This window comes from Pyrus communis, chromosome 15 (assembly GCF_963583255.1).
Source record: "Pyrus communis chromosome 15, drPyrComm1.1, whole genome shotgun sequence".
In the NCBI taxonomy this organism is placed as follows: domain Eukaryota; kingdom Viridiplantae; phylum Streptophyta; class Magnoliopsida; order Rosales; family Rosaceae; genus Pyrus; species Pyrus communis.
The window spans coordinates 3189829-3214614 of record NC_084817.1 but is presented as its reverse complement, the minus strand read 5'-3'; the positions used below and the strand labels follow the sequence as shown (position 1 = coordinate 3214614).

Below are 24786 nucleotides of genomic sequence, written 5' to 3'. Positions count from 1 at the left end.
ATTGGATGATTTCCTTTAGAAGCTTCTCCATATAGCTTTTGTTATAAAAAAAAAGAAAAAAAAAAAGGACTAGCTCGTGGCGAAGTCCTAACAATTCACTATTTAGGAGGTTGAGAAGACTCACAGAAGCATTTCAACCTCTCTTTAGCCACCGTCGTATTATTCATTAACATTAGGAATCAAACCTAAGACGAGCCACGTAGAATATAGATTTGAATTCATCCCAACAACTGAGTCATCCCGTGGTGATTTCCTCATATAGGATATAGCTATTAGGTTTTATCAATATAAAATTTTATATGTAATTTTTATTGATTTTTGAATGTAGCCTACTATATATTTAGTCACTGATTTAAATTCTCTTAGTTTAATTATATAAACTTATATAATACAGTTTACAAACCATTTTTTTTTTCTTACATTATTTTTCTTACTGCTTCTTGTACATTTACAAGGTTGGATTTGTTTGAGTTTTAACATGTATTTGTTTAATAAAGAAAAATTTTGGCTCACCTTATGAAAATTTTCTTAAGCTAGTTGATACTCTGAAAATAAATTATCAAGTTTCTTTATTTATAAAAATTTAAATTTTTAGGTTAGGCCACCTAGTAAAAAATTCTTTACTCCACTAAAGAAATTTTTTATTGTGATCGGAATATAGGTGATACATCACATGTTTTTATATAAGTGGTGAAAAATTTTGTTTGGCCCAGAAACAATCATTGTGTTCCTGTTTTTATTTTATATTGACTATTCAGATTTCTTGTTGACCCTACATATTCAATGGCTATAAGAGACGGACCGTGTCTTGACGTAGACGGTTAAAATTAGGCGAACCCCGCCGAAATATGGATAATATTTTTGCTCAACATCATTTAATAAGGTGTATATTTACCATTATTTAGTATAATCTATATTTACTATTCTATTTATTATCGTTAGATGAGTTTGAATTTCAAAATTTGTGTAATAGATAAATACAAATTTCAAAATTCAAACGCATCTAATAATAATAAATAGAATTATATGCATATACCACATTAAAGATGGTAAGCAAAAAATGCATTATGCTGGTCCCTAATTACGAAAAGCCGCCGTGTAATCTTGTCGACACACGCACACACGTCACCGTGTGCCACGTGGACCCACACCCCCTGCTGCTCTGTTTTATCCGTCCGCTTATAAAACCCCCCACCGCCGTCTCCCTCCCATTCCCACCAAGCAAAGAATCCGGTTCTTCTTTCCTTACCAATCTTTCTAACTTTCCGTTTGTTTCCCGAGAAAATCACCAGAGAAAAAAAAAAAATAGGGGGCATTCCTCAATTTCCTTACGTTTTATACACATATATTGAAATGGCAGCGGAAGCGAACTCCAGGAGCGATACTTTGACGCTTGAGAAAGTGAGAGAGGCGTTGATTAAACAAGAAGACACCATAATTTACCGGCTGATTCAGAGAGCAAACTTCCCTTTGAATTCTCCGGCGTACGACGAGAAAGCGTTCCCATCGTTTTCTGGTTCTCTGCTTCAGTTCGTTGTTAAGGAAACAGAAGCCCTCCAATCCAAGGTAACTATACTTATTAATAACCAGTAATTGGTAATTGCATTTCGATAATCTTTTTCTCGAGATGAATTTCCGAGGAACTGGGATGTCATGCCGGCGGTATTCCAATTTAATCGTGTGATTAAATTGGTAATAGTGCCTGATTGAATTGAAATACATGACGATATAACATTCAAGTTGTACGTCTCTAACATTGTCTCTTGATTAACAGGTTAGTATGTATGAAAATCCCGAAGAACTTCCGTTTTTGCCGGAAAGTTTACCGCCTTCATTGCTGCCGCCACCGGAAAATCCACCGGTAATTGGTGGGATTTACCCAGAAAGTTTAACTCTCTCTTTTTGAATTTGTCACTAGAAAAATTTTGAACTCTTATTTTTTTGGGAAATAATTGGTTAAATTTTGTATAGGTATTGCATCCTGCTGCAGCTTCGATCAACATAAACGGAAAGATATGGGATTTCTATTTCGACGAATTGCTTCCTCTGTTTGCAGCCCCCGGTGACGATGGAAGCTATGCGTCAACTGCTTCTAATGATCTTGATTGCTTGCAGGTGAAGTTAACTTTGAATTATTTTAATGCTATTGCGGTTGGTGGAAGTGTTCATGCCGCCAATACAAGAACTTTCGTTATAAGTACTTTATTAGAAATATGCTTTAAGTCCTTGTCCATTCGTAATCCAAAAGCACACTTGTACTTTCTCCGCCAAACTCATAAGCGCTTTTGTAAAAGCACTTTTCAAATTCATATGTTACTTATTGTGAGATGTGTTTAAGAATGCATCTAGAAAGAAGCACTTGTCGCTTCAAGTTCTCAATTCAGATGAACTGATCGCACATATATTCTCGTTGAACTAAATGTTGTTTCATCTACAGGCTATCTCTAGACGAATTCATTACGGATACTATGTTGCCGAGGTTAAGTTTAAAGATTCCCCTCAAGACTATGAGCCTGCGATTCGCGCTCAGGTTCGTGATTACCATTTTCCTTGTAATTCCATTTGGGGAAGTCTTTGGTTGATCAGAAAATTAATGAAATTAGGGTTTGAATATTTCAGGATAGGGAGGGTCTGATGAAATTGTTGACTTTTGTGGACGTGGAAGAGAAGGTGAAGAAACGAGTTGAGAAGAAGGCAATGGTGTTTGGGCAAGAAGTAAGCCTGATGGACAATGCCAACACTAGAACTGACCAACGCAATGTAAGTGAACCATACAAGGTTGATCCGTTGATAGTTTCTCGCCTCTACGGAGAATGGATAATGCCGCTCACGAAGCTTGTTCAGGTTGAGTACCTCCTTCGCCGGCTTGACTAGATTCACTCTGCCTAAATTTTTGGTGTTCAAAATTCTTGTAGCGACGAAATGTTCATATTTGAATCGTTTATTGTGTACAACGTCATTCATCTTCGAAATTTATGACGCGATCAGATAATAATACAAAAGTTGTTAATATATTGTTGTATGTTTGGAGATGTGTATTTACCGTTATAGTTAGCGAAAATTTTGTTACAATTGAGAGAATCGAACTTGTACTTTACCAATTATACTAATCCATCGGTACTATGCGAGAAAGCTAAGTATTAATGTGGAAGGAAATACAAGTAATGACTCATCTCTTTTCCATCAAATCTTTTGCCAAACATGAGCGCATTTCTCTATCTATACAATTCTTTTAAGACGGTGTTTTACCTAAATATTTTTGTTTGTCCTTATATCATATAAAAAATAATTTCCATACACCGTTTTTCTCATTTTGTATAACCTATTTATTTGTGTACTTAAGTTTTTCCTCATTTATTCGATCTCCAAGCCAAAGATAATTAGAGATAGGGGTGGGTGTAAAAACGGCCGCAATGAAAAACCGAATCGAATTGTTTAAAAAATCGTGTTGATCGAAAAATTCAAAACCGGTCCAAAAAACAAACCGCACCGGTCTGCTCCAGTTTCCTTTCTTACATCTAAAAAAACTGGTTAAAACTAAACCGGACCGACTTAAACCGGCTTAAAAGTAAATTACTTGACAGGGTTGGCATATGCTTTTGTAAATCGCGGGTTGCTACTCCCAACTTGCACTTCCCCATTTTCCACAGCCTGTTATTACAAAACCCAAAGCCCAAACCATTTCCCCCCAGAGCAAAGACGACGTCGTAAATGCCAAAAAAGAAAAATACTAAAATTACGATAAATAACAAGCTGATAGAGGAAATTTTTTCATTATGATCGGAACACATGTGATACACCACATGTTTTTATATAAGTAGTAGAAAATTTTATTTCATACGTTATTAATTTTTTAACATATATATTTCACCATTTATATAATGACATGTGGTGCACCCGTATTCCGTTCACACTAAAAAAAACCTCGGAGAGCACAGTGCTCACTGAAACAGTTGGATCTCTTCCACCAAAGGTCACTGGATCAAGTGTTTCAGGTCTTTGAAGTTTCATCAAATGGTTCACTTGTTTTAATTTCTTAAAGTTATAATAATTTTTGATCGTTGGATAAAATTTGAAAGGTTCGGATCGAAGGTCTCTTCTCGACTGGAACGTCACAATCCAAAAGTCCTCTCTCTCCCTCTCTCTCTCTCTCTCCCCCTCAAAAGCTGCGACCCATTTTTCTCTTCTCAACGCTGTGAGAGTGAGGACTGAAAAATTCCCCAAAAATCTCACATGCATTGCTTGTAAACCCTAATTTCGGAGGTTTCGAAGCCAACATTTCTACGGTCTGGGATTTTAGGGTTCCTTTTTCACTCCGATCGAGCTCACTGTAAGTCTGTATTCATCTCTCTGTTTTTATAATTTTTATTTATTTCTGTGTTAATTTTTTTTTTTTCGGCCATGTGTTTCTTTTAGGAACAGAGCTTTTTTGATGATAAATTTGTTAACTTTTCTGGTTTTATTTTTTGATTTTCGAAAATTTCTGGAGGGATTCTGGTTTTTAATGTGTTTGTTTAGGTAGGGTTTTAGCTTTGGATTGGAAGTATTTTTAATTTTCTTGATTTTTCTGTGAAATAGGTGCCTGGAAAATTGTGTTTATGTAAAATATTGTGTTTCCTTTTACTGTGTAGTGGAGAAGGGAAAGAGTAGTTGAAACCAAACTGGAAAAACCCTAATGGAAATATGTGATATTCCAGAATAAATGAGGGTTGAGTTTGAAATTTGAATACCAAAGCATTTAATTAAGGTGTATATGAAATTATGAATACACAATTTCCGCATTGTTGCGGGTGGTGTTTTCCAACTCAAAGTTGGAAGTGCCATTAAGAAATATGAAGATTTGCATAGAAAGTGTGACATGTATACGGGGGCATTGCTATACTTATTTCTTTTGTTGTTATTTTTGAAATAAAGTTGATAATTGGTAACTGTATAATTGAATTCAAAGGCTTTTTAGACAACAAAAATGGGTTGCTGAATATGATAGTTCATATCTAACATGTATATCTTGTTCTATTAGGGTGCGTTTGTTGTACCGGAATAGCATTAGGGACTAAGTTGGATTGGCTTGGCATGGACTAAGTAGGATAAGAATAATGGAACGTTTGGTGCAGTATCGGACTAAGTTACGGATTAAATTATTTTGGAGAATCAAACAATTTTTAGTCATTTTTTCCTTTCCACATTTTTTTCTTATTTTTTCCTTTCCACATTTTTTTTCTTCTTATTTTTCCTTCCCCCTCTCTCTCCGTCTTTTTTTTTTCCTTTCCACTCTCTCCTCCCTCAAAACAGTGACTTCATATCCCACGGAAAATTGAAATTGTGCAGAGGCTCCTCTCTGCAGTGCCATGGATTTCACAGCCACTTTGTGTTTCTTGCGCCTCCTCTGATTTTCTGGGAAAAATGAAGAATTTTTCTATTGAGTTTGTTGTTATCAAATGCATTGTTTTTCTTTTCGAATTTTGGTGGTTGGATGTTGAGAATTAGGCGGTGGGTGTGGTGGGTTTCAGATCTGGGCATAGGTGGCCAAACAGAGTTGCAGAGAAGCATGATTGCAGACGACTTGCAGTGTGCAGACTTTGTACGCAGCTTTAGAGACGGGATTAGCAATCCCATATGTTTCGGGCAGCCTAGCTAAGAACTGGTAGTGAAGGACTTAGTCGGCACGAGTCCGACTTGGTCCCATTAAACTTAATCCTTGTTCCAACCAGATTAGAAATCCCAGCTAAGCCAATCCAGTCCAGTGAAGCTTAGTGAGGGCAAACAAACACCTCTTAAGGTTAACATTTAAGAGTTTAAGAAGTTACGCTTTATATGTTGTCTTCAAAGAATTGATTGTCCTTTTTCTATGTTGATTTTGCCATGTTCTTATTAAATAGTGCTAATGTTGTTTGGGATCAAGAGATGTGAAGTTCATTCCCATTTTCCTTTACTATGGGTTTTTCTGCAACCAATTGTGGTATTATTTTAATAATTGGATGGCCAATTTGATATTATATTTTTGTTGTTTGTCTTCTTATCCTTTGCTTAATTGACAGATTCTGAATCCAATGGGGGCGTCATCGGATGCCAAGGGAGATATTGGTATGAGCAGCAAGGGAGAAAGTTTTACAAATGGTGTTGACATGGACATTGACGATAGTGATTATGATGATGAGTATGATTACTCGACTAGCCTGCAAGATCTTGGGGAAGGATTTCTGAAGAATTTCTGTAAGGAGGCGGCAACATCATTCTTCAACGAGTATGGCCTCATTAGTCATCAAATCAACTCATATAATGACTTCATACAAAATGGCATACAAAGAGTCTTCAGTTCTTTTGGCGAGATTATAGTGGAGCCTGGCTATGACCCGTCAAAGAAGGGAGACAATGAATGGCGCTATGCTTTAGTGAAGTTTGGGAAGGTTACTCTTGGTAGGCCAAGTTTTTGGGGTGGTTCTGACAATGATAAGGAGTATAATATGTTGCCTAGGCATGCCCGACTTCAGAACATGACATACTGCGCTAAGATGAAAGTGAATATCACTGTCGAGGTAAATGAATTTGATAATTAAGTTCAGTAGATGCATGAAATTTTAGTGCAGTTCTGCTGTCTCATTTTGACATTTTTTTTATACTGTAGATAGTCCGACTTATCTAGTTATGATTTTCAAGCTCTAATTCTCAAAAGCATTTAGCATATATTTATTTGACATGATTCTTTAATAGTACTGCTATAATTACAAATCATGATACCGTAGTTTGATTTATCATCCAGCTGTATCATATGTGGTGTGTGTCTTGTTTGTGTAGTTTCTATGTTGACAACCAATTTGGACGATAATAATCTTTAAATATTTCTTTTTATCTCCCCATTACATAATGTCTTATAATATGTGGATATTTGTAATGTGCCAGGTATATAATCAACGACTTGTCAGCAGTGATAAGTTTAAGACTGGAAAAGAACGGTTCCTTGACAAGGAAATTTTAAGTACAGATACCAGAGACATTACGGTTGGTAGTGTCCCTGTGATGGTGAAGTCTGACTTATGCTGGATGAGGGACGTTGAGAAAGGTGACTGTGATTTTGACCATGGAGGCTATTTTATTATCAAGGGTGCAGAGAAGGTGAGCCCAAAACTTAATTTAATTTCTGACATGCAGATAACTCACTATTATGATTGCAAATGAAATTTGCAGTTGATCGATGTGTAGAAATGTCAGTTTATCACTTTTCTAGAATTTTGTTTGTTCAAACCTACTTGATGCCTTTAAAATTGTTTAACGGGACTCTGCTATGCAATGTAATGTTTCTTTTCCCACGCAGTTCTAATGACATTTGTATAATTTATGATGCAGACATTTATTGCACAAGAACAGAGCTGTCTGAAGAAACTTCTCATTACAAATAATCAGGGTCTGACAGTAGCATATAGGTCAGAGGTGAAGAGGCATAGGTTAATAATTAGACTAGTCGGGATTTCTAAACTTGAAAACATTGAAGGAGTAGAGAAAGTCCTTACCGTTTACTTCATGTCGACAGAAATCCCTGTGTGGGTATGGTTTTTTGCCCTAGGTGTTTCATCGGATAAAGAAGTTATTGATCTGATTGATTATGGCAGTGAAGATGCCAGCATTTTGAACATACTTTTTGCCTCAATTCGCGATGCCGATAAAGCTACTGAAAAAGTGGATGGAGGCTTCCGTAGGGGGAAGAATGCCCTCAAATATGTGGATGATGTGATAAAGAAAACTGCGTTTCCACCCGGGGAAAGCATGGAAGAGTGCATCAGCTTGTATCTTTTCCCCAATCTCAGAGGTCTAAAGCAAAAGGCTCGCTTTCTTGGGTATATGGTGAAGTCCCTGTTACAAGCCTCTGCTGGTCGCAGGAAATGTGACAATAGGGATGACTTTAGGAACAAGAGGTTGGACTTGGCGGGTGAGCTTCTCGAACGAGAGCTAAAGGCGCATATTGGACATGCAAGGCGGCGCATGGCAAAGGCCTTGCAGAGAGACCTTTATGGTGATCGGGTTGTGCGGCCAATTGAGCACTACCTAGATGCCTCCATAGTTACTAATGGCATTTCAAGAGCATTCTCAACTGGAGCATGGTGTCATCCCTTCAAGAAAATGGAGAGGATGTCTGGTGTAGTGGCAACAGTTGGGAGAGCAAATCCGCTGCAGACAATGATTGATATGCGGAAGACAAGGCAGCAGGTTCAATATACAGGGAAGGTTGGAGATGCCAGATACCCGTGAGTAACTTTTTAACTTATTTCAACTTATGTTTCCTGCTGTCGTGCAATAGCTTTATCCTAGTCGGTGGTTCAAAGAATATATCTTTAGCTTAAAAATGCTTTGCTATTAGATTTTTTTTTTTTTCAGTTGAAAGTTCTTCCTTACACTATTAGAACCTTTGTCATCCCATTCCATATATCAACACCAAAAACACAATAAATTAGTTTCAGTTGTAAATGAGTTTAGGTTTCATTGGAATGAATTATGTACTGTAAGTAGTTTGCCATTCTCTTACTAACTGCATGCTCTATAAAATATCTGCTGCATTAAATCCTTGGGGTTTTTACTTTTTTTTGTTTGTGAGATATTTGGACAATTGAAAGTGTGGCTTACAGAACCTTGTGGATGCAGGCATCCTTCCCACTGGGGTAAAGTATGTTTTCTCTCAACTCCGGATGGTGAGAATTGTGGGCTTGTAAAAAATTTGGCTACCACCACAATAGTAAGTACAAATATATTGGAGTCTCTACTACCGGAATTGTCTCTCTGTGGAATGGAAAAATTGGTGGATGATACTTCTACCTCACTGCAAGGGAAGTTCAAAGTTTTTCTGAATGGGGATTGGGTTGGAGTTTGTGAAGATTCCCTCTCATTTGTCTCGGAACTCAGGAGGATGCGACGTAGGAAAAAGTTGCCACCTCAGGTTTTCTATTGTTCAATCCCATTGATGAGTTTCAAATTTCAAATTGCTTTGGTCTTGTTATGATGGCCATAATTTCTTTGTGCTTCAGTTTAGGGAGACATTTTGAATTACAATGCGTAAAGATTAATCTTATATTACAGCTTTAGGAGCATTGCTTATCACAGTATTTTGTGTTCTAGTATAACCTTTTTATTTTTTAGTTGGTCTCTTTATTTACAAGGGTATACTTCATAATTCTGTATTATTTGATTCCCAAGAAGCTAGCTATTGTTGGATGCTTTCCTGATCTATTTACATTTGCTTTATTGAGTTGGTTTTTCTTTCCTGCCTGTTTGATACTTCTGTCTTTTAATTAGGGATTCTAATTTGCTCATTCTTTGCTTATAAGCAATCAACCTTTACATAGTCCTCAAAGTTTTAATTTACCTGCTAATTCTACAATATTTTTCATTCGTAGTAAGTAAATAGATGATGGACGTCTGCATTCCTTGGAAAAATTTAGGTCAACTGCTCTTCATACAATGGTTTTCTAGTAAGCCAGTAGCATGTACTTATGATGCATATCTCAGTTATTAGAATCAGTTTTCATATCACCTGCTATTTATACAGTTATTTTCCTTCACTAATAAGCAATTAGCTTGCATTTTTATGATGGATACCTAATTATGGTCAATTTTCTCTTAGGTGGAAATCAAAAGAGATGAAAAGCAAGGAGAAGTACGAGTATATTCTGATGCTGGAAGGATCCTACGCCCTCTCTTGGTGGTTGAGAATTTGAACAAGATAAAAGCATTGAAAGGGGAAAAGCATCCGTTCAAGTATTTCCTTAACAAAGGAATAATCGAGCTTATTGGAGCTGAAGAAGAGGAAGACTGTAGTACTGCATGGGGCATTAAATATCTGTTCATGGAAGAAAAGGGAAAATCTGCTGTAAAGTACACACATTGTGAGCTGGACATGTCATTCCTGTTGGGTTTAAGCTGTAGCATTATCCCATTTGCGAATCATGACCATGCAAGGAGGGTCCTCTACCAGGCTCAGAAGCACTCGTCGCAGGCTATTGGGTTTTCTACCACAAATCCTAACCTTCGAGTGGATACACTGTCTCACCAACTGCACTACCCCCAGAGGTCACTTTTTCAGACAATGACGTCTGACTGCCTTGGCAAGCCAGGACACCAACTGGGTAAAAACAGAGTTTTGCCGAAGCCCGAATTGTACAATGGTCAGAACGCGATTGTGGCAGTCAATGTTCACTTGGGGTTCAACCAAGAAGATAGCATAGTAATGAATCGGGCATCACTGGAACGTGGTATGTTCCGATCTGAGCATATCAGAAGTTACAAGGCTGAGGTTGACAACAAGCACTCCCTGGAGAAAAGGCGGAAGCCTGATGATTGTGTCAATTTTGGCAAGATGCAGAGCAAGTTTGGTCGGGTTGACAATCTCGATGAAGATGGCTTTCCCTACGTTGGTGCAAACTTGCAGAGTGGCGATATCATCATTGGGAGGTGCAGTGAGTCAGGAGCTGATCATAGCATCAAACTGAAGCACACCGAAAGGGGAATGGTTCAGAAGGTTGTGCTTTCTTCTAATGATGATGGAAAGAACTTTGCCGTTGTTTCTATGAGACAGGTAAATCTGACTGAAATAATATTTTTTAAAGGCATGCCTATTGTTTTTAACAAGTCCAGTTTAAGAATTTCCATTCACTAATTACATTCGTCACTTTTTGAATAGGTTCGCTCACCGTGTCTTGGAGACAAGTTCTCCAGCATGCATGGGCAAAAGGGTGTTCTAGGTTTTCTGGAGTCTCAAGAGAACTTCCCTTTCACAGTACAGGGGATAGTTCCAGATATTGTGATAAATCCCCATGCATTTCCGTCAAGACAAACTCCTGGTCAACTCTTAGAAGCTGCTTTAGGGAAGGGAATCGCCTCTGGTGGTTCAAAGAAATATGCCACCCCGTTCTCTACTCTCTCTGTCGATGACATCGCAGAACAACTGCATAGGTAACTCTGTCATTCTAATTCATGACTTGCATACTTCAACTGCACCACCGTTAAACAGTCCATTTTAATTTCACATTCCACCCTGGCATAATTTTACTTCTCAGACTCTCAGCCATGGCATTTTCTGTTGAAATTTCTCTCTGGATATTCAACGTGCAATTTAATACGCGGCTTGTTAAATTAGTCTGAATTTTTACTGAATGTTTGTTGCTATATAAAAGAATGGTAAAAGCTTTCTTCACTGTGTTGTCCTGAGTATGTGCCATGGTACCCTGCATAAATTCACTTCGTATAACTGAATGTGGTTTTTTTCCCTTAAGGTTTCTGAGCACAATCATTTTGACCCTTCGCTTTTCAGTTATCGGTTCCTTTACAACTTAGATTTTATTAGTTAGTAGACTGCATAAAACTTTTAAAGCGGAAGTCTCATGTCTGAATTGTTCTGGCATATAAGCAGATGTTCTTTTCTATTTTCCCCGTTGAATGAATTAGAGTTGTTCATGTATCGTTAATATGTACGTCAGGGCTGGATTTTCAAGATGCGGAAAAGAGAGAGTATACAATGGTGGAACCGGTAAAATGGCTCGTTCCCTCATATTCATGGGCCCAACCTTTTACCAGCGCCTGATTCACATGTCTGAAGACAAAGTAAAGTTCAGGAACACTGGGCCAGTCCACCCTCTCACCCGTCAACCAGTGGCAGATCGGAAGCGATTTGGAGGGATCAAGTTTGGAGAAATGGAACGTGACTGCCTAATAGCCCATGGAGCTTCAGCAAACTTGCATGAGCGCCTTTTCACTCTCAGCGACTCCTCCCAGGTGTATATCTGTCAGAAATGCGAACATGTAGCTAATGTGATCCAACGATCAGTTGAAGGAGGACGCAAGATCAGGGGTCCCTACTGCCGGAATTGCAATTCTGCAGATGATCTTGTCAAGGCAAACGTCCCGTACGGAGCGAAGTTACTGTGCCAGGAGCTGTTCAGCATGGGCATCAGTTTGAAGTTCGAGACTCGGTTCTCTTAGAGTGAAGGAATAGTAGTGGAATGGGGGAGCCCTTAATCTGACTTATGAATATTTTGTTTAGTACCAATCTGCAGCTTTTGTATATTTTCTTGCTACGACTTGTTATTAGGACATCTAACTTGTTATGTACTACTTATGTTTCCCTTCATAAGATTGTAGGTTTGACGAGGACAGTGTGTGCGCCCTCTTGCATCCAGATTCAAATCTCTCGCCCCGTAAATTTAAGGTTTCACTTGTTTGTTTGGATCACTTTACATTTGTTTTTAAACAATCCAAACTGTTGTTTTTAGCTCTCAAAAATCATCTTTAAGAAAAATCACCAAAACTGAAAGCTATATGACCGTTGAATTAAATGGTGATTATTTAGAGTTGATGCCGTAATGATTTTACATTTGTTTAACTTCTTGCGAGATTGATCCATGATGAATTAAAATATAAGCGGTTTGAATCGTCGAAAAAAATTCGGGTCTTACATATAATTTCTTAAGAAGAAAAAAAGAAGTGAAACATATAACTCATCTGGATGTGAACCAAAAACCACACAAGGACAAGTTCATGGTTGTCCGAGGAAGTGAAGACAAAGCTTTATATTCATTCTTTGACCAACAAAAAATAACAAGACCGCCAGAAGCCATTAGCAACTAAAAGCCTCTATCTTCAGACGATACAACTCTATTACAAACGAACTCTTAACTACTCTCGACGAAACAGGCGTTGCATAAGCTCCGAATCATTTTTTGGGTGAATCCGTCTCTTGCATAAATGGCTCTCGCAATGCTGTAGGCAGCTTCAGCTCCGGCTCAACTTCAGGAAGCGGTGAGAAATAGCAATCAACCATGTCTTTGGAAACATCTTTGAAACTAGGGGGGTTCCACTGCAGAATTGGGATGGAAATCAATCATACGATCGCAGCTTGAGAAAAGATTTATGAAAAAATTGTAATTTTCTCAGGACTAACCTTGGGCGCAAAGTCCTTGTCTACCAATCTTGCTCGAACGCCCTACAGATGGATAGAAATGGGGCAATGTAAATGTGGATTAAACGACGTTCACTCCATTGTTAACCCAAAAACAAAAAAAACATTCACTCCGTTAAACTTTGAGAACCACATACCTCAGAGAAGTCACTAGAGACCCGGTTAGAAATTGCAGCAAGAGATATACGATATTCACGAGCCAGACACTGATCTAGAGATTGAAATCTACCCTCGCGTATCTGAATGAAAAAAATGAAAGTCAGGTAGAGAGTATAAAGCAATACAGGTCCAACTCCATAACGTGCCAGGGTGTGGTAACTCACCGATCGTAATGAAACTATCAAACTCAAGGGGGAGGCTTCTTTTATTTTCTTGAGGACTGTTTTGCACCATTCATCATAAGAGTCAGCAGCTTCCTTCTCCTGTACAATTTATTTCCTTTTCAAAGTTATTCACCAAAGCATTTGACAAAATCATAGTATATTCGAAAACATTTGGTTATGCTTATCTTGGCTAGCATTTTCGTGTTATCTTTTCTATCCAGGCCTTCCAAAAAGACTTTTCTTTAAAATTCCTAGACCTCCTTTCAACACATTCCTAGACCTAACACTGATAGGCTACCGACGAATAATGGTATTATTAAGTCGATGAACAGATGGTACTATAAGTTCCTTTTGGTTTATAACAATTATCTCATACTTACCAAAGCATCAGTAATTTCCTCAATTGTGTCATGGCTGAAACATCTATCAATAACGTCGAGCCTAAGTTGACATAAGAAAATGGAGATAAATCAAGTCAGACAGACAAATCGATGATACTAGAACTAAATTCTACGGAACTGATAAATCTTAGTGTTATTGCTGCAGTACTGAGAAATATGTGATAGAAAATTACTTAGAAAGTATACTCCTCCTGTCTAGATAAACAAGGTCACCATATTGTGCAAGAGCTGTTTCTATTACAGAAGGTTCATCTGTAACTAAATTTCCAAGGCGTTCTTCAACCATAGCAAGTCTCTGGCCGGATGAGTTTTGATGACTATTAGAAGCAGATTAATGATAAATTACAGAAACAAGTAAGTATAAATATGTGCAGGGCAAACAAACCGCATTTAACGCATAGTGCGTAGCAAGGCGACAGGCAACCATCTCCACACCATTAAGCTTGTCTCCTGTAAGAGCTAAGTATTCTCCTGCAAACAAAAACAAAAAAAAAAAAAAAATGAAAACATAATTCTTTTAGATATATGTAGAACTTGAAATTGTGATAAAGGCTGGACATCTTAAATTTACGCAGGTTATGTTACCTAGGTAGCCAGGTAGACGAGACAGATAAAAGGAAGCCCCTGCATCAGGATGGAAACCTATCTGGGCCTCTGGATTGGAAAATATCTGCAAAAATCCAGCACAGTTGAAAAGAATATAAATTATGCACTTCATTTAAGACACAGTCACACAGGTAGAAAAGAAAAAGGAAGAGTTATTTTCTTTTTCAGAAGACTGGAAGATGCATCACATAAAGTGTAAACAAGCATAGCTCAGAGTCTTTGACGCGCAAGGTCTTTCTTCAAACTTTAAAATGATTCCAGAGTAAAAAAAACATTTACATTTTCCCATATAGCAATAATTTATCTTGATTGACAAAATATGTTGCACTATGCATGCATTGTAAAACTTGCACTTTAGAATGTTCAGCATTTTAAACTCTCAAAACTATCTGAACCAATCAAGCATCTCCTCCCCCCATAGTCGCATCTTCAACAAGGTTGAATGCTTTAATTTCAAGTCGCACAAGACAAGGTTTGGGGTAAAAATCTTTTTCGTTTATGATGTTAGGAGATAAATCAGCCCTCAAACAAAAAACACAAGACCAAAATCTGGTGAAACCAATTGGTAAGTAAGCAGCAGCCACATACAGTCTTATCAGTCACCACGCGAAACATTCCTGGGATTGAAATTCCAGCCCCAGCTCCCATGGTGATACCATCCATGATAGCTACCTGCACAAATATGATAAAGCTATTATCAAAGCCACATTTAAATTTGACAGGGACTTGAAAGCACATTTCTATGCATAAACAGATCTTTATACTTTAGGAAATCAAAACGTATGTACAACTGTAGTCTGCTACATGCCTACAACCCTACTCAGGTTATGCAATAGAAGCAGCGCTAGTTTATTAAAATTATAACATACAATTATAGTATAAACTATAAAGCACATAGGTATAGAAAAGATATATACTCACGTGTGGCTTCAAGTACGTTCCTTGAATATACACAAACTTATACAATGTCTCGAAAAACTTTTTACATTCATCAAGATTCCCTGCACATTATTAAAAAAATTGGAAGGAAAACAAACAATGCCATGTAAGTATCCAACGGTGAAGATTAGAAAAAGAAAACGGCACCAAACAGGCACGGAAATGTGCACTAAAAGTGTCACAAGAAAAACCTCAAGGAGGCATGTCTAATCACAATGATGTATCTAAAATCAGCATAAAAGATAAACAAGTATTTAACACTGAAGAAAAGATTCAGTATGAGAAAGTAGAAATGGCATTCCCAAACAGTTGGAATGCTTGCGATCAAATTTTAAAGTACATCATTATGTGTGCTAAAAGTACAATATTGAAGAATTTGTTCTCATTATGTTCATGAAGATAGAAAAAAATTATGTATCTAAAATCAGCATAAAAGATAAACAAGTAATTAACACTGAAGAAAAGATTCAGTACGAGAAAGTAGAAATGGCATTCCCAACAAGTTGGAACGCTCGCGATCAAATTTTAAAGGGGTTTTTTGATATGGGTCCAAATTAACTAAAAATTGGACCTATTTCAAAAGTCAAAAGTCACTAAAAATTGGATCTATTTCAAAAGGTGGTCTATAAAATTGGACCTATTTCAAATTTTCTCTATTTTAAAGTACATCATTATCTGTGCTAAAAGTACAATATTGAAGGATTTGTTCTCATTATGTTAATGAAGATAGAAAAAAATTAGATGCACATGGTTATAAAACAAAATTACTCTTGAGTTTATAACCGATACCTTGAACTAAACGAAGTGTAAAAAAATTAGCAAAACAAAACGATTGGGTTACCTTCATTCACTAGTTGATAAAGGCTAACAGCATCTGCTCCGGCGCAGAAAGCCCTCCCACTACCCTTCAAACAGCAGAAAATCAAATAGCACCTCAGACAAAGTCTTTCAAAATAGTTCTCAGCACATTGCAAGAAGTTAAATAATCCGATTAACGAAACAAAGCATGATGCCATTAAACCCGAAGACTGTTTTCTCATGGGAACAACGCAATACCTTCATCAAGACAAATCCAATGTCCGGGTTATCCTCCCATGATTCATACAGTCTCTTCAGTCGAGCTGCCTATAAAACCCAACAACGAAAACATCAAAAGATCCGAAATTTATCCGAATTAAGCAACACCACCATAAAAAAAACTCAAAGGAAGCAACACAAATGAAGAACAGCAACAGCACAAACCATGGAACTGTTGAGAGCATTGAGTGCAGATGGCCTGTTGAGAATTGCCGCTCTCGATTTGGCTCTTCCCTCCACCGTAACCTGAGTTTTTTACGTTCAAAAACAAATGAACCAATGCAGAAAAAACCCAAACACCCAAATCGAATTAATCAAAAAAAGAGAGATTGGTGCTTCTCTAGAAATGAAATGGTTAGAGAGAGAAAGAGAGAGAGAGAGACCAGGTCCTGGACGTCGTCGTATTGCGCATAGCTTGGTTGGGCAGAAAAGGCTCTGCAATGAGAGAGAGAGCTGCTTCTTCCTCTCTGAGCAGCACACCTCCTCAGAGCTTCAATGGCTTTTGCTCTATGCATCTCTCTCTGCTATTCTTTCAGCGCTCTCTCAATCAGTCTCCAGTCTCAGCTAAAACCCTGAAACAATACGCACCGTTTTTACTGTAAATGCATCAATCATACTCTCTCTCAACCGTTGGATTCTCTGACTTATGATTAAGGTTATTTGATCAATGACTTCTGGTGGGTCCGGGCCTTGTGATTGGGTCCAGCTTGACCTGGATCGACTCACTGAGAGCCCAAGGAGCACTCGGGCCCGAAGGACCATAACTCAACTTTCACGATGCTATAATTCAAGGTGGAGAACTTTTTAGCTGATGAATCACGTCACTAATCCGACCATACTCACAAAAAAAGAATCTCTTGTATGAATCTCACAAATTTAATTCACACAAATACAAGAGATCTCACCATGGCTTGGTAGTATAATTTAGTTTTAAATAAAATTATATTCTTAAAGAAAAAAAAAGTAGCTAAACCAACCATAAAAAAATTTCGAATGCTTAACTAATCAAAATTAAATAACAGTGACATGCGGAAAAGGAAAGCGATTAGATATCGATGACATACAAGAAGTAGCACTTGACGAGAAACGCACATCATTTTTCAAGTGGAACCAAAAGATGTCAGACAAGGCACTCAGATAAAACTGATTACATTTTAACTACAGTAAACTCCATTTGAGATAATATGATCACCAGCTACAACAAATTCTACTCCTTTGTACACTTGCAGTGGAATTTTCCAAACTCGTTCAATTCCGGTCAGCCCTGAAACCCCGATTTAGGAGATAGAATGCCTCCGGTGTCTTGAAACCGACTTTGAATCGCCAGGAACATTTGAAGTTGGACTATGAGAACTCCCGGATGTCTCCGAGCTCTTGTTCTCTACATGCCCCTTCCCCACAGACCACAATTTGTCGAAGATTCTCCTTGACCTAGATGGCAGCAACTGCGAACCACTTGCGCTGTTTTTGCTGCTCTTCTTGCCAAGTTTCATGTTCTTCTGGAACTCTTCGGTTACCTTCATTTGGCTCATCTGTTTTCCCAGAGGCTTGCAGTTTTCTTCTGCTGTCTTGTCATGTTCTTCGTCCATATTTGTCATGGAAAGTGAAGTGTCACTAGGATGGTTGTTAAGGGCTCGAACGCTAGCTGCAGATCTTACCTGCTCAAAGAAGAGAACTTGAACAACGACTCGGAGTGGGAGCTTCTCGTTCTGTGCAGCATCCATGGATGCCTCCACTGTAAGTTTCTTGACATCCATCAATCCGCATATTCTTTTCCTTTCAGCCTTTGTTAAACTAGGGTGCTCCTGCAGACACGGGAACTATTCATCACTCAAATCTCAGAAACATGACAAGGCAACTCTAGTGACAAGCAAAAAGCATGCGAAGTAAAATCAAAAGAATAAATAAACCTAGCGGACATGGCTTAAATGCATACCTTCAGGTAGATGTCGATGGCTTTGTACAGCCCATCGTGAATTGGCCGTGCTGACTCGGGAATTGATTGGGACAACTCTACGAAACTACTGAGGTTAAGGTTTGGGTCATGTGCAATTTCCGCAAGATACCTATCAACCAGTCTACCAACACTCAACAACGTAAAAGTATCAGTCCCCTTTTCATTCTTCTCGACAAAATCCAAATCCCACTTACACTTTTCATGCATCACATACTGACTCACAACAGACTGAACCAACTCAACATCATATATAGTAATCTGAGGAGATCGAGCGGGGATCAACAAGTCACCGACACAAGCTTCATGCAACTTCAAACTGATCCTCTTCACCAGCTCCTCCCTCAACGACTCGTCTGCTCCAACCAAAATAGAAACTTTCAAAAGTTTCAGCAAGAAACTTGATGAACAACCCATACCTTTGTCAGACGGCAATAAGCAAATAATTGTTTTTACCAGAGATTTGTTCCTCAAGGCGTGTTCGTCTGAAACCAGTGCATCAACAGAATCTGGCAACCATCTAACTGCATAAGTCTTCAGAGCCTCCCCAATAACAGTGCCATCCATTCTTCCCTTCGATTTCACAGCAATCATAACTCGCTTGTAGAGATCAATATCCAACTCACATATGTCTTCAACCCACCAATCCCTTGGAACTTTTTCAATTTTGTCTCGATAATTCATCCCTTCAATAATTTTATCAGGCTCTGCTAGTTTTCGGTTATACGTATAGGACCAGGTGATGTTAGTAGGGTCTACAGATGTTTTAGAAGCAATTGAATCTATGCATCTTCCGACAATCTTCAGATCCTCAGACCATGACAGAAGAGAATTGGTGGTTTGTAGAACAATAATGGAATCCTTCCAGCTACGGAAGATACTTGAGTTAAGGAACACCTCAATTTTGTATATTAGGTTACTGCGATCAACATCCTCGGTCATCTCCAGATACTCAGCAGCACAACGAGCAGCCACAACATTGTAAGCGTTCAGAGTAACAGTCATTCCATAGCAAAACTTTGCACAAATTTCAAAGGATTTTGGCCCACCAGGAAAACCAACCATGTCAACTTCTTCAGAATCGTCGTTGGCTTCAGATACTAGTTTTTGCAGGCGATTGCTCTTGGACAAGAGAGGGAACTGGAAAAACAGACATAATCAACAATATGAAACAGAGCTTGATTCAGCAGGGAAAGTGGCAGTAATTCTAGTAACAAATGTACCACTCAATAATAATCACCAACATTTCAGATTCACCGCTATTATGTCCATCGGAACATAAATCGAAAAAAACATTCATATGCACATATGACATCCAAACAAATCTAATGCTATTATAGTAAAAAATTATGTAAATTGATGAAAAAGGGTGGCGAGGAAAAAAATACCTTGTGAAGGTAAAACTTCACTTCCCCAACATTAATAACGACATCTGTTTGCAAGTCAGATGACACATATCTGCATGAACATACGAAAACCAATTAAATCACCTAGACATGAGGATCATAGAAACTAGAAGAAGGCACGCATTTACAAAATATCCTATAATTGGATCCGTACGAGGCAAGCAGTTACAAAAAAATTCATTTATAAAATATCGGGCCTAAGTGCATCAAGATTTTCTTTTTCTTAGTAAAGTTTTACCATGAGAAGGTGGTTTGCGGAAAACTCCACAACCGATGTCAGATCATAGACTTCAAATTCGAGCTGTAGTTGAAACTAAAATGTCATAAGGAAACTAGACATGCAAGAATTAAGCGATTTTCAATCAGTTTCATATTTATTCAGATGACGGCAAAACAATCCCCAGGAAGAAAAATCAGTCCGCTAACTTGTTTAAAGACAAAAAATTGCAAATGAGAGAAAATCGGTTAAGGTGGTTTAAACAAGTGAACTGACCTACAAATGCCCTAGTTAGAAGATGCGATTATGAGATAGAGGCTCAAAGAAAAAGGGGTAGAGGAAGACCTGGAAAAGACTCTAAGAAAAGACATAGAGTACTTAGAGCAAACGGAATACTTCACGCAAAACCAAGGTAGTGGCGTTCTAGGATTCATACAGCCAACCCCACTTAGTAGGATAAGACTTTGTTGCCATCGTTTGTTGATTGAACCGATGTCATCGTTCACCAGAAGAATTTCACCGGTGTCATGATTACAGATCTTGGGGGCACTCCATATGACTTTTACCACATTTGGACCACAAAACTCGATAAAATAGTGACATTCCAAATGCAGGACCACATCCTGAGAGACAACTGCCACACCACAACTCCCTACAACCTACACTCTCCAAAATTAAAATAGGCAATACTTTTAAGGGGAGAAAGAATAACAATGATAGGAACAGCACAAAACACCCATGTGCTTTCTTCCTTCCCTTACCTTTGTTTTCTTGTTTATTTATCTCCTCAAAAGTTTCTTGTAATATCCTATCCCAAAAATAAAAGGTTTTGTTCCGGAGAGGTGGTAGCTAATCTTTCACGTTTTTTTTCAGCATTTTAAGGTAAATAATTCACCACCTAGTAGTAAATTAGTAATTTCAGCCCTTTCTTTCACCATTCAACGGCAGCATTTGACCAGCTCTCTACAGAAACAGAGCATACTTGCAGAAAGAAAGAAATCAAGAATAACTCAAACACATGTTTTTTGTCAAGCAAAAGTAACAATTTCACACTTCTAGAGAGAGAAAAAGGAACCCATTTTACTTAACATTTCACAATTCTAGAGAGAGAAGAAAACCCAAAATTCAGAATCGAAGAGAAGTTCATCGAGTTCATAGCATTGACAGGAGAGGCAAAGAAAATTAAAAACAAAACAACACTGGAAAATATAAAAAGGGAATTTATAGGTTTTTTGAGAGAACAAATGAAAAGCCATTTTACCTGATAGACTTGCCATCAGCCTGAAATGCATCAGGCTTGGACCCCAGCTTCATAAACTTCATTTTTGTGCCAAAATACCCTCCTTAGCCACCAGAAATTACAGCACCAAAGACGTACAAACGAAGTCCAACTCCTCCACGGAGATTATAGACTCCGTTCCGTTTCTTCTCAAGCTGCGTCAATGCCAACCTTCTCTCTCCTCCCTCTCTCTCTCTCTCTCTCTCTCTCTCTCTCTCTCTCAAATGCCGGGTCCTGAGGAACGCTCAGCCGAACAGAGAGACAAAACCCCTCTCCGCCCTTGAGGACAAAACCAAACTCCGAGACCAGAAATGCCGTCTCCTTCTTCCCTTGCTCTCTCTCCTGTCCCTCTCTCTAAAACACGCAATCAGCAGACCATAAACGTTTGGAACGAGACAAGCACTGTCCCTGCCCTTATCGCAAAAGCCTCGACCATTGCGCCCTCCCCATTCGTTTCCCAAGCCTTTGTGATGACATTGATGACGCTTCTTACACAAAACCCACAACTATTTCCTCCCAATCGCAAAAACCCACAACCCAAAATATAAAAAAGTTGGACAAAGTATTGAATTTTCAGAGGATTTTATGAATAAACCATGCGCTGTCTCTCTTGTTTCCCTCTCTAACCCACAACCCGAAAAATCAAAAAATGCAGAAAGAATCGATTTTTCAGAGGATTTTAATGAATAAACCAAACCCCACTCTCTCCTCTCCTCTCTCTCTCTGCTTTCTCTCTCTAACAGTCTGCAAGTAGAGAGGGAATAATAAATTGTCGCCGCCTTTGCTTTAAATCACTTCCTGATCCGCTGAAGATCTTCCCCTCTCGTCGTTTCTTTATGATTTTTTTTCCCAAGGCGCGAATCTCGACGACGACTCGATATGTAATCTGACGCGGCTGTCTCCTCCCCGCTCTGAAATTTGCAGCGAAAGAGGAAAGGAGAGAGGGAGGGGGAAAGTTAGAGAGAGAAAGTGGTGGTGGTGGAGTGAGGTTTGGGTCTAGTGAGAGAGTGCGTGGGTGTGTATAGAGAGTAGGGGACTGTGTTAACAGAGTATCTCAAAGGACTTTTAAGAAGCTTTTATGCCGTTAATGCACGCCACCCTTTCATGGACGATTTTACCCTTGGTATTTTGTCATTTATGCCCGACGTGTCCCTTCCCTTCTCGTCGTCTTTGCTTCGCGGGAGATCTTGAGTTACGCGCCGGCGAGGGAGAGTGGGCGGGGTTGGTGGGGTCCTTGTGCCGGGTGGATGTTCCTGGCTTTTGACGCGTAGCTAAGACGAGGAACTTTTGACTTTGGACGCCAAAGTCTATATTTAACTTAAGTATGAGAATTCGATAAGGATTGTTCGTCTTCGAAAACAAATTATATGATACGGATATATTAATATTATAATTTTTTATTGACAATACAAAGTAAATTATCATCGTTCGAGTAGGATTTTCTTCCTCATATTTTCTTCGCTTTAAACTTTCTTCATGTTCTTCTCTTTATAGAGTAAATTGTAACACAAATATGATGACGCTATATAACATTCGCATTAACGCGATATAATCGTAACTATTCAAATAAAAGAATACTAAAAAAAGAAAATTTGAAAGGAAGAGAATACGTCTGTTTGGCAAAATTTATCCCGGTCTAGAAGTTTTTCTTCGAGAGTAATATGGATTTGCTAGTTTAAACTTTTTTTGTAAGATAATCAAAATTATACTCTCATTACAATAGAGAATACCAAAATAAAATTTATCGTAATCATAATTCATTAGTTCACTCTCTTGAACTACATCACTGAGATCATGTCATGACTCATAATTCATAAACCTAGAATGTAAGATCAATACATAAGCTCGCATCTTGCAACTTAAGCGAATTTGTAATTGTTACACTAAAAAAGCACTCATTAAGTAGATAATAAAGAGCATTGATTAAGTAAAACAAGTGATTACATATTTATGATCAATTCTTCAGCTGATGAGATTATATAATGAAAACCATTATATAATCTACCTACAATGCAAGCAGATTAAAGTTAATCGGATTGAGATCCTGTCAGGATAAAAGACTCCAAAATCTAGGTTGTTTAAAAGAGAGAAAGATATCTGTACATTTTAAGTTTTTTAGATACTATGGAATGTGCCAGTAAAATGAGTCAACAAATATTGTAGGATTGAAACTGAGTTGGCTAGATTTGGACTCCAAACACAAAAATCCAAAATGTATATGACAATACGAATCCAAGTTAATTCACCGACTATAACCTATTCACATTTATTATTATCCATGGCATGAACCTGATATATTTTAAGCAGTAAATTCACAGACAACATGCAAACAATTGGTCAAACAAACCAAATTTCAAACACCTAACTTTTCCTTTTCCTTCGTTTAATTTTAATTTTTTTTTTCTTTTAATAATACAGCCTTATAGCTTCGGTTTTAAGCTTCAAACTTCATGCACATGGCAGTCCGTGTGTGACATTTAGGATCCTAGGCAATGGTTCATTTTGGCAAACGTGGAAATTTGACCGTCCACTCTTTTGATTTTTAAATCGGGCTGATTTAGTATTGATATGCTTTAAAAAAAAACTTCTTCTGCTGTGTTGTAAGAATAAACTCATTTTTGCTACTTTATGTTTTCAGTTTATTTTCACCCAAAAGCTGTAAAAATAAGTTGTTTTTAAGTATTTACCAAATACCTTTTTTAGTTCAGTTTTTTTTTTATACCCACTTTCTATAAAAACACATCAGTACCAAACCAGTACTTAAACTCCAGAGTTTGGTTCATACTCGTTAAATGATTCTAGTTCATACTCAAATAATTTATTATGTTTTCGCATGAATGTATGACTGAATATACGACTAAATATTCAATAATCAAGATCAAGCAGATAAATGATTATGGTGTTTATTATTTACCAGTGAATATTAAAAAGCCGCTTATGTACTTTGCTTCAAGTCAAGGGCCAGTAGAGTAGGCAGTAGTTAATTTAACGAGTAAAAAACATATTACTTGAATTGCCTAACTTCCACTATATTCGACCATTACAGACAACTACAAAATGCCCCCTTCAAGCAATACGGCTTTCGTGAGTAATATGCGAAGCAGTTGAGCGATAGGTCTCTTTGATCGCTATATTCTTGCAATAGCAAAAGCATAGTTCATCCCTTAAGAGAAAGTGGATGCGAAGATTCGGATCGAAAATCTTCGCTTGGGCTGTCCCGCGAAGTTTGGCACTCAAAGGTTTAAGGAGCAGTTGAATTGCGTAACCTCCATTATATTAGACTATTATAGTCAATTAGAGAAGGACCTGACTTCTCTGCCCTCTCAGTTCTCATACACTCTCATCCCCTCCTATTTGTACGGTCACGGTTAAGCCATGTCAACATTTTATATCACTATTGTTTTTTGTCTTATTATCTCTATAAAAAAAATCAATATAAAATGTTGAAGTTGCTTAATCGTGATCGCACAAAATAGGAGGGGATGAGAGTGTGTGGGAATTAGGAGGACAAAGAAGCTGGATCCATTAGAGAAACCTCTTACATGCATGAAACGTATGTGATAATTAATTAATTCGATGGTTGTCGGACGCTAATTCAACATAGTCCTGATTATTTTAACAGTATATATCAGTTAGTACAAGGT

At 37.9% G+C, this 24786-nt stretch overlaps 4 protein-coding genes across 5 annotated transcripts; 2 read left to right on the top strand and 2 right to left on the bottom strand.

Annotated features, from left to right (window-relative positions):
* The first annotated feature begins 1227 nt into the window (after positions 1-1227).
* Positions 1228-3012, top strand: LOC137718533 (chorismate mutase 2-like). Its single transcript, XM_068458085.1, has 5 exons — positions 1228-1566; positions 1775-1861; positions 1972-2115; positions 2438-2530; positions 2620-3012. Exons 1-5 carry the CDS (start codon positions 1354-1356, stop codon positions 2872-2874), a joined length of 792 nt encoding a protein of 263 aa, XP_068314186.1. The 5' UTR covers positions 1228-1353; the 3' UTR covers positions 2875-3012.
* Positions 3013-4131: 1119 nt separating this feature from the next.
* On the top strand, positions 4132-12213 carry LOC137717284 (DNA-directed RNA polymerases IV and V subunit 2-like). Its single transcript, XM_068456592.1, has 8 exons — positions 4132-4330; positions 6039-6536; positions 6901-7113; positions 7345-8240; positions 8635-8926; positions 9611-10561; positions 10667-10938; positions 11463-12213. Exons 2-8 carry the CDS (start codon positions 6051-6053, stop codon positions 11962-11964), a joined length of 3612 nt encoding a protein of 1203 aa, XP_068312693.1. The 5' UTR covers positions 4132-4330; positions 6039-6050; the 3' UTR covers positions 11965-12213.
* Positions 12214-12418: 205 nt separating this feature from the next.
* Positions 12419-16833, bottom strand: LOC137717285 (small ribosomal subunit protein mS47). The gene is made up of 14 exons (XM_068456593.1): positions 16670-16833; positions 16452-16532; positions 16266-16334; positions 16051-16114; positions 15192-15271; positions 14859-14942; positions 14250-14334; positions 14050-14135; positions 13838-13959; positions 13644-13704; positions 13264-13362; positions 13078-13179; positions 12923-12964; positions 12419-12838 (listed from the first exon to the last, which is right to left on the bottom strand). The coding sequence occupies exons 1-14, from the start codon at positions 16799-16801 to the stop codon at positions 12695-12697; spliced, it is 1251 nt and encodes a 416-aa protein (XP_068312694.1). The 5' UTR covers positions 16802-16833; the 3' UTR covers positions 12419-12694.
* A 486-nt stretch (positions 16834-17319) lies between these two features.
* LOC137718371 (phototropic-responsive NPH3 family protein NPY1) lies at positions 17320-22167 on the bottom strand. 2 transcript variants are annotated; one of them, XM_068457907.1, is made up of 4 exons: positions 21125-22167; positions 19629-19698; positions 18223-19380; positions 17320-18106 (listed from the first exon to the last, which is right to left on the bottom strand). In XM_068457907.1, the coding sequence occupies exons 1-4, from the start codon at positions 21184-21186 to the stop codon at positions 17564-17566; spliced, it is 1833 nt and encodes a 610-aa protein (XP_068314008.1). In that variant the 5' UTR covers positions 21187-22167; the 3' UTR covers positions 17320-17563. The 2 variants fall into 2 exon arrangements, with proteins under 2 accessions (XP_068314008.1, XP_068314009.1); XM_068457908.1 differs by having other exon boundaries at positions 17320-18091.
* Between the last annotated feature and the right edge of the window lie 2619 nt (positions 22168-24786).

What these genes read in the sequence shown, in the direction of transcription:
- LOC137718371 (XM_068457907.1), bottom strand. Translation starts at nt 21,186, where the DNA reads ATGAAGTTTATGAAGCTGGGGTCCAAGCCTGATGCATTTCAGGCTGAT. An exon ending in GCTGATGGCAAGTCTATCAG is followed by an intron (nt 19,699 to 21,124) that starts GTAAAATGGCTT and finishes ATGTTCATGCAG; the next exon opens with ATATGTGTCATCTGACTTGC. An exon ending in TGAAGTTTTACCTTCACAAG is followed by an intron (nt 19,381 to 19,628) that starts GTATTTTTTTCC and finishes CTGTTTTTCCAG; the next exon opens with TTCCCTCTCTTGTCCAAGAG.
- LOC137717284 (XM_068456592.1), top strand. Translation starts at nt 6,051, where the DNA reads ATGGGGGCGTCATCGGATGCCAAGGGAGATATTGGTATGAGCAGCAAG. An exon ending in GGAAAAAGTTGCCACCTCAG is followed by an intron (nt 8,927 to 9,610) that starts GTTTTCTATTGT and finishes ATTTTCTCTTAG; the next exon opens with GTGGAAATCAAAAGAGATGA. An exon ending in CCGTTGTTTCTATGAGACAG is followed by an intron (nt 10,562 to 10,666) that starts GTAAATCTGACT and finishes CTTTTTGAATAG; the next exon opens with GTTCGCTCACCGTGTCTTGG.
- LOC137717285 (XM_068456593.1), bottom strand. Translation starts at nt 16,801, where the DNA reads ATGCATAGAGCAAAAGCCATTGAAGCTCTGAGGAGGTGTGCTGCTCAG. An exon ending in TTATCAACTAGTGAATGAAG is followed by an intron (nt 15,272 to 16,050) that starts GTAACCCAATCG and finishes AATAATGTGCAG; the next exon opens with GGAATCTTGATGAATGTAAA. An exon ending in TCGTCTACCTGGCTACCTAG is followed by an intron (nt 14,136 to 14,249) that starts GTAACATAACCT and finishes TTTTGTTTGCAG; the next exon opens with GAGAATACTTAGCTCTTACA.
- LOC137718533 (XM_068458085.1), top strand. Translation starts at nt 1,354, where the DNA reads ATGGCAGCGGAAGCGAACTCCAGGAGCGATACTTTGACGCTTGAGAAA. An exon ending in CAGAAGCCCTCCAATCCAAG is followed by an intron (nt 1,567 to 1,774) that starts GTAACTATACTT and finishes CTTGATTAACAG; the next exon opens with GTTAGTATGTATGAAAATCC. An exon ending in CGCCACCGGAAAATCCACCG is followed by an intron (nt 1,862 to 1,971) that starts GTAATTGGTGGG and finishes AATTTTGTATAG; the next exon opens with GTATTGCATCCTGCTGCAGC.